We start from the raw sequence: 8,835 nt of genomic DNA, 5'->3' as shown, positions 1-8,835 counted from the left end.
CTAGGTTTGAAATCGACGAGACACATTAGAAATGCCAGGACTTTTGCTGCCACCAGTCCTCCCACTCTTCCTGCTGGATGACTTGGAGCTCTCCAGGCTTCCAGTCTTGCACTTCTTGCGTAATATCCCCTGTACGAGGGTTCGTTTCATGTGATCCATGGCCATCCTGGAGAAGTCTGAAGCTCGCCTTGCCCCGATTCGTGCTTCTTCCACCACTGTCGTGCGTGGCAGGACGCGGATGACGAGAAGGGAGACGAAGAGGAAAAGTCCCGCAATGGCGAACATCAGGTCTTCGTGTCCGGCTGGCTTCAGGACGAGGGTCATTGCCGCGCACACGGTCGCGACACGCCCGAAGGCAAACGCCCAGCAGAAGACACCGGCTCGCACTGCCGATGGAAAGAGTTCCAGGACGTAGGTGTAACAGTGTACAAGGACTACGTTAGAGACACCCTTGGACAGGACGAGTAAGGTCTTTGTGATCGTGACGTATCCACCGCCCACCGCCACACTCAGCGCGCATTGTATGGAGCCCGTCAAGAGGAAGCACACGCTGAGCACTCTGACGAGTGCGACGCCGGTAATCAGGAAGTGCATCCCCGCGTACGTCGCCAGTGTGATGACAACCGTGAAGCACGGGATCCAAAATTCGTTATACGACGCCATCGAAAAGGCGCCGAGGTAAAATGTAAAAGACATGGAGAAGCAAACGGCAAACATGGCCAACGCTCGACGCCGGAGGGAGCGATAGTCGACCAAGTCTTCCGTGTCCGCACCTTCGCGCCTTGCGTGGTTCTTTATCTGTTCTCTCAGCTTCTCCACGAGACAGGACGTGACAGGAAGTGGGACATTGTTGGTTTCGGCAGCCTCCATCATTAGTGCTTCCGCCGCGTCCAGTCTTCCTTTCGCGACGAGCCATCGGGGCGACTCTCGGGCGGTAGACAAAGCCGGGAGCAGGAGAGCCGTCGGGGCCAGGAACATCACCTGCTTCAGACGCCAGTCGATGACCACCGGTTTGACGATGACACTCCAGATCTCACATAACGACATGTCCAGAACCGCCAGGAGGAGCACTTGCTGCGGCCTGTGCGCGTGCGTCATCACCTCGAACGGTATGAGGCAAGTAAAGATCATGTGTACCGCGACACTGGCCCCGGTAAGGACGCGCACTACAGCGTAGCCTACGTAATTAGTGGCCGCGAAGGTGCACACCGTGCAGGTCACTAACGCTGCGGTGGAGGACAGCAGCATGGCTCTCCTTCCGACATAGTCAACGAAGACTCCGGCTAGGATGAGGGAAACAACGGCGCCGGCGTTCTGCAGGGCGACAAGAATGGCCGGCAGCAAACGTTGGTCGCACACCATGTTCCAAGTGCTCACCGCACTGGCCTTGGCCGTCCGAACATCGTAGTCCCACTCTTCACAGGGCACGTCGCGTAGGTCGCTGGTGTCCTGGAAGCATCGGCTGTACCACTCGTCGGCCCCGGTTAGAACAGCGCCGCTCTTGCGATGCTCAGCGGAATCGATGTGGTCAGCGGGCGGCTTGCAGCGTTCATAAACACGGCAGCGGCTGAAGCGTCCATTGGCCTCGATCGGTATGGCAATATTCTTCCAATCGGCTCCAGAGATGTTGAAACCGGCGAGCGGCTTGCACCAATGATCGATGGCACCTGTGACAAGGGAGATCACGATTGCTTGGCAATTAACCGAGAAAAGTCCCAGAAGAACGAGAACGAGCATCCTTGTCTGAAAAGGGCCGTGACCAAAGGCTTCCTCGCAGTCAAAAGACTCGCTTGTTCGGAGATCGGCGCCGGCCAGTCGCTGGGGGAGGATGACGTCCATCGCCTGGTTCTCAGATGTCGCTCTTCGGGTTCAGTAGTGTTGTGCGGTATCCAAAGAGACGATTCAAAGAGACGAGAGCTAGCGGTGCGGAGGGGCCGAAACGAACACTTTTTCTTCTTCATGGCTCGCGCACTTCACAGTCTATCACAGTGTCGCGCGCCTTTGTACAGCGTTTGCATCTCCGCTTTATACTTGGCGAACCAAAAATAGTTCATTTCGCTTCATCCTTTAATAAAGCGATTACCATAATTATCCTAGGAACCTGTCCTACTAGTCTGGTGTGCTCTTATCTTAATGTTGATCCGTGATTTTCTTTAAAAAGAATATTCGGTGAGCTCCTGTCATGATCAATGCAGGCGTTCATGCGAATAACACTGAAGCCAGGTAGGGACAGACTGTCTTGTTGCATTCTTCCCTTCTATGTAGTCGATTTCGCTCACTTTTCTGGTACGGACATCTTCACTTTTTTGCTGCTCAACCATCCACGCTCAATTCGCGCTATTGTCATATTCGGGTCATTTCACCACTTTCCTCACGCGCGGCTGTTCTTTATTCTGGCTTTTTCCCTTCTCTGTTGTTGACTTCTAAAATTTTATGATGCCGATATGTAGCACCTTGGCTCTTCTTTTGCTTGCCTATCGGTGCACCTACTCAGTGGCACATACCCATTGTGGAGGACATTCACATACTTGGTTTCACATTTGCATTTGCACATACCGAATGGACAAAGCGGACTATTCGGGCACATACCCAGTGACACATGCACAGTTGCACATATTCAGGGACCCAAGTCGTGTATTCTTGCACATAACTAGGGGCACATACCCAAGGTCTCAAGCGGCCTACTCCAACATTACCTATTCGGAGACATAACAAAATGGCGCACATACCTAGGGGCCAAGAGGGATGAGGGAACATTCCTAATGTGAGAAAGCAGAGAGGCCGGCAGGAAAAGCTTTGTGTGTGGCCTGCTACTCTGCGAAGGGAAAGGTAAGAAGAGTAAAGACCAAGTTGACGCAAAGGATGTTCGATCCAGGCAGACATACTGAAGAATGTCTTTAGTTCTGAAAGAATGCTAATTGCACTGAAATTCCACTTTGCAGTGGTCCATATTGTCTATTTTTTTAAATACCCAGTGCTACGTGCCCATTACACATACGGAATGGGCCAACATGTCTTTTCGGATACACACTCGGTGGGTACAATAGCTCGTGCCTTGCGTACCTTCCAGAATTGGCAAACCTATTCGTCTCGCGAATACAGTGTGAATGCACAAGGTTCGGCGATAACATGGACAACAGGTTATTGGTGATAACTTCGACAAGCAACAAATCGTAGTTCAGGCTGAACCAGCTCCAGGAACAGAGAAGCCCGAGCGATCTAAAAATTAACTTAGAAAGCTTTTACATAAACAGAAGAGATGAGACATCTCTACCACGACAGTAGGACCAGATGGAAATCCCAATACAGCTGATCAAAGAGCTGACTCAAAGCATACCCAAGAATTTCGGACATTGCCACTTCGGCAATCTGTTCAACCTTGCTTCAATGCACCAGCGTAACTCATAGGGCAGCACTTTCAAAAATTCAATTTCAAACGATCGGTCTAGTTTCTACAAGCTTTTTTTAACAACGTCGATAGGGTGTTTCCTTTAATTAGTAAACGCATTTATGACACCTAAGCGGCACTTAGGGCTGCGTTGTAGCGGTGTTTCGGTCCTGACGAAAAGATTGAGAGAAAAAAAATGAAGGGCCAAGTGACAACGTGAACTAGACGCTCGCTATAAACACATCTGCTACGTTGGGCTGGTTGTGCTCGTCGTCCCAATTTCTCCCATCATACATTACGTCATGCCTCACGTTGATCAGACCACTGATCACTCTTTTATAATATCCCGCTTACGTATAACTGCGCGCGCAACGAATGTGGATTGTTGGGATGGTGGATACCCATCCGGCGTTGATTAAATGGTAGGGGTCACAGCTAAACGTGCCATTAGCCAGACGTACAAGGCGACCAAGTAGAGATGACGACGTTGCGTTGCAAAAATTGGAACGTTTTAGTTAGAACAAGGTGAAGGCTTCAGATGACATGACATATTAAGCTGCGTATGGGGGCTGTTTTAATAACCCAGAAGGGAGAATAAAATGAAAGCAATCATCGGACCCCCGGCCGGTGGGTGCTATTAGCTTCAGGAGACGAACCGCTGTCTTGGTTCTTGAAAATCTCCGAGGCGACCACCTTTGGATCTTCCCTTCCCTCAGTTGGAGGTCAGCGTTCTTCAGCGTAGCACGCTTCTGTTGACCGGAGAAAAAGCAACTGACGTCAGCAGCGCTTCATCAGACGTGGCCGCTGCATACCACTATGTTTGAATGAGGGGCGCATTCTTCCGTTTTCCCCAGAGCTCAAACTCTTACCTATTCTTTGTGGCCCGAAAGGGGCGTACTCTACCTCCGTCTCGTTATCACCGCCTCATTGTCACCCCCAAAATGACCTTGTCGACAGGTAGTCCGTTCTTCCTGGCGAAGGAACACTCGATAGGTGTTTCGCAGATGGGTAAGCCATTTACTTCAGCGTTGAACAGCCACGCAACACGACACACGAAACAAGGAGAACCCACGTCTTATGGAAACCCATGCCGCAGTTGGAGCTGGCAGGGCTAGTGCCAGGTCCCTCCCGAATTCGCGAGACACGAGTCACGTGGCACAATGAATCGGGGCTTTCAGAATGGTGAGTCGCGACACGACCAATGTGATGGGAAAGTTGCACTCGTGGAAGGGAAAGATATAAATCATCACGTAAGACGCAAACGCGTACTTTCGCGTGGCTAGTCCCTCCAGGATTACTTTGCAGCGTCGTACGATTTTAACGTCACCGGTGTTATCGCGTTAATGGCGAAAGCACGCGTGTATCTGATGCCTGCCGCTTATTTGAGGGGAGAAAGCCCACGGGTTCACCCAAGCACAGCCTCCGGCGGCTGCTCGCAGCAAAGGCTTCACGCTCTGTCCATATATTCGCGCGTCGATCCCGCCACTCTCCCAGTATTTTCTAGTACATTCTAGCACAGGCGGCGCAGAAACGCGAAACAGCGCGCAAAGGGGAAGCGTGGCGTCTAAAACTTCGGACACCACGAAGCTCTCGAACAAGAAGCCGTGCATCTAAAAGGGCAACGGACGGGTGCGCTTCTCTGCCCAATTCCGTAATTCTTTCAATAACAGCAGGCGGCAGAGTGTCACGGATGTTTCACAAATCGATTTCATCAGTCGCCTCGGACCACTTGCCTCGCCTCCTCTTCAGTTACTGACTGCATTTTGTTATGACGGAAGTGACGTCACGCGCAGACGAGTGAGGACGGTGTAGTTGATTCGACGATCCTGAGCTATACGTATTAGGGGACATTGCACTAGCGCGTAAAAAATGACGCGTGCAGGAACATGAAAAAAGGCGCACTGAAACCATTCCCGGAGAAGGAGGGTAAAACGCCTAAGATAGCAAGCAGCCCGCATCAAATCAGTGGTTAGGGCTTACCCTAGGTATTTGTGTTGCATCGCGGTGCGATGGGTTGCGCTTGACGCTGGCGGTTTGGCGGCATGTCGAAGGCGAACGACGATTCATGGCTGTCGATTTCATCGGAATAGGAGCTGCCACTGTCAGACAGCTCCGAAAAGCTGGTGCGGCTGACATTGTCACCCGAAGACCTTGTGGCAATGGTCCGGCACGGTCACGAATCGGCTGAGCGTCTCTGCCCTTCGCCGTTTTCGTTGACTAACATTTACGTCACATGAAGGGGTTCGCTCGAATGCTCGGCCAGATGTAAATTTTGTTGTTGCGCTGTTTTGCTTATATAAAGTTAGTTTCCAATTTGCTGATAAATTCCACTATCTGATACGTCATACTAGACAGGAAGGTCTCAGGAACATGAAATTGCCGTAACCCTGTTGCAGTAAAAATAAAATTGCCGGAGTTGCCCTCAAAAGAACTTTCGACGTTGAACGTGTACTGCAACACGGTACCGTGAGACCACGAGCCTTCAGCGGAAAAAGCCCGTTGACCCAGAAAACGGGTTAAAAGCCAAAGAAAATGATCCGCGCATAAATAACTGAATAAATAAATTAAATAAGTAAGTGAATAAATAAACCAAATGAAGCAGCTCATTGTTTGCTATCCGGCGGTGCGACTGTCTCGAAAGAAAATTTAACAAAAGTTCCGGTGCACTCGCTGTATTCAAAATGTTGGCCATAGTAGTCAGCCTACTGGTTACAAAGGCAAATGGGGGAATAAAACGTGCATTATTTATGTACCGTGATGCAACAATACGTACAGGCAAGAACAAGGGGACGATCTTATTTATCATTGTTCCATGGTTGTTAAAAGCGACCGGTGGAGAAAATGCTTAATACGCTTACTCTTCTTAAACAACACGCGGTTGCGTACGGACCTTGCATTTCATTCGTGGTTTCATTAATTTCGAAAGCGCCTGGCGACAAACATGAGCTCCGCACCTTCTTCACTGCATCTCATTGCATAACTCGGTGCGCAACAGTTTCATATTTAAGTTAGTAGGGGAACTATAGCGCGGTGGTAGTCCGACCATTGTGGAAATCAGTTTGGACTCTAGTCTTCAATTTCAAGTTACCTTGGTAGGCCGAGGAACAATGTCGCCTCTATCGGGGCAATCCCTACTCCAAGTAATATTGGTCAGTGGAGTGCGCATATATATTAAACGTGCGCGTGGACATTAAAGCAGGTATGCATGCGTTTATGTATATATTCGCAATGCAAAAGATTATGCTCCTTTTTTTCCATTCCAAATTTGCAGCCTGGACTTCTGAGGTAAGATTGAGTAGTCTCGCGGTCAAGGGCACACATAACCTTTGAAAGAGCCAATGTTTATCTAACAAAATGATGGAAATTATATTTGCCAGGTAAAAAAAAAAATGCGCACGAAACACACAAGGACACTCTGTGCAGACAACACAGATAGGAGGTTAGAACATAAGAAAGTTCCTGTATTTCACTGGGCTAAGTGCAAAAGAACATTTAAAAGCATAATTATAGCAGACACGAATCCAAGAAGCGACTTTTCGGTGCCGCCAACACGACACCATGCCCAGTCACTTGATACTAAGCTTCCAGTGGCTTCATTCCAGCGCTCGCTCGGTTTTAAATCGACGAGACACTTTAGAACTTCCAGGAGTTTTGCTGCCACCACTCCTCCCACTCTTCCTGCTGGATGACTTGGAGCTCTCCATGCTTCCGGTCTTGGGCTTCTTGCGTACTATCCTCTGTACGAGGGTTCGTTTCATGTGATCCATGGAGATCCTGGTGGAGTCTGATGCGCGCCTGGCCACGATTCGTGCTTCTTCGACCACTGTCGTGGGTGGCAGGGCGCGGATGACGAGAAGGGAGACGAAGAGGAAAAGTCCCGCCATGGCGAATACCACGTCTTCGTGTCCGGCTGGCTTCAGGACGATGGTCATTGCCGCGCACATGGCCGCGATACGCCCGAAGGCGAACGCCCAGCATGCGACACCGGCGCGGACTGCCGATGGAAAGAGTTCCAGGACGTAGGTGAAACAATGTACAAAAATTACGTTAGAGACGCCCTTGGAGAGCACGAGTAAGGCCTTGCTGATCATGACGAATCCAGCGCCCACCGACACACTCAGCGCGCATTGTATGAAGCCCGTCAACAGGAAGCAGATGCTGAGAACTTTGACGAGGGCGACGCCGGTCATCAGGAAGTGCATCCCCGCGTACGTGGCCATTGTGACGACAACCGTGAGGCAGGGGATCCAAAATTCGTTGTACTGCGCCGTCGAGAAGGCATCGAGGTAAAAAACAAAAGATATGGAGAAGCAAACGGCAAACATCGCCAACGCTCGACGCCGGAGGGAGCGATAGTTTACCAAGCCTTCCATGTCCGCCGCTTCGCGACTTTCGTGGCTCTTGATCTGTTCTCTCAGCTTCTCCACGAGACAGGCCGTGACAGGAAGTGGGATATTGTTGGTACCGGCAGCCTCCATCATGAGTGCTTCGGCCGCGTCCAGTCTTCCTTTCGCGACGAGCCAACGAGGCGACTCTCGGGCAACAGACAAAGCCGGGAGCAGGAGAGCCGTCGGGGCCAGGAACACGACCTGCTTCAGACGCCAGTCGATGACCATGGGTTTGATGATGACACTCCAAACCTCACATAACGTCAGGCCCAGAGCCGCCAGGAGGAGCACTTGCTGCGGCCTGTGCGCGTGCGTCATCACCTCGAACGGTATGATGCAGGTAAAAATCGTGTGTACAGCGACAATGGCCCCGGTAAGGATGCGCAGCACAGCGTAGCGCACGTAAGTTGTTGCCGCGAAGGTGCACACCGTGCAGGTGACTACCGCTGCGGCGGAGGACAGTAGCATGACTCTCCTTCCGATGTAGTCTACGAAGGCTCCGGCTAGGATAAGGGAAACTATGCCGCCGGCGTTCTGCAGGGCGACAAGGATGGCCGGCAGCAAACGTTGGTCGCACACCATGTTCCAAGAGCTCACCGCACTGGCCTCGGCCGATCTCACGTCGCAGTCCCACTCTTTACAGGGCACGACGCGTGTGTCGCTGGTGTCCTGTACACATCGGTTGTACCACTCGTCGGCCCCGGTTAGAACAGCGCCGATCTTGTGAGGCTCAGCGGAATCGCCGTGCTGGGCGGGTGGCTTGCAGCGTTCGTAAACGCGGCAGCGGCTGAAGCGTCCATCGGCCTCGATCGGTATGGCAACATTCTTCCAATCGGCTGCAGAGATGTTGAAACCAGCGAGCGGCTTGCACGAATGGTCGACGTCACCGGTGATAAGGGAAATCACCAAGGTATGGCAATTAACCGAGAAGACTCCTAGAAGAATGAGGACGAGCATCCTCTTCTGGAAAGGGCCGTGACCAAACGCTTCCTCACAGTCAAACGACTCGCTTGTTCGGAGATCGGCGCCGGCCAGTCGGTGGGGTAGAAGGACGTCCAT

At 51.4% G+C, this 8,835-nt stretch overlaps 2 protein-coding genes across 2 annotated transcripts; both read right to left on the bottom strand.

The window, feature by feature from the left end:
• LOC129388072 (solute carrier family 22 member 7-like) lies at positions 1 to 1,839 on the bottom strand. The gene has a single exon (XM_055078097.1). It carries the CDS (start codon positions 1,837 to 1,839, stop codon positions 1 to 3), a length of 1,839 nt encoding a protein of 612 aa, XP_054934072.1.
• A 5,142-nt stretch (positions 1,840 to 6,981) lies between these two features.
• Positions 6,982 to 8,835, bottom strand: LOC129388071 (solute carrier family 22 member 7-like). The gene has a single exon (XM_055078096.1). The coding sequence runs from the start codon at positions 8,833 to 8,835 to the stop codon at positions 6,982 to 6,984; it is 1,854 nt and encodes a 617-aa protein (XP_054934071.1).

Source organism: Dermacentor andersoni, chromosome 10, assembly GCF_023375885.2.
Source record: "Dermacentor andersoni chromosome 10, qqDerAnde1_hic_scaffold, whole genome shotgun sequence".
Classification (NCBI taxonomy): Eukaryota; Metazoa; Arthropoda; class Arachnida; order Ixodida; family Ixodidae; genus Dermacentor; species Dermacentor andersoni.
The sequence above is the reverse complement of the archived record's forward strand: the minus strand, read 5'-3'. Positions and strand labels throughout refer to the sequence as shown.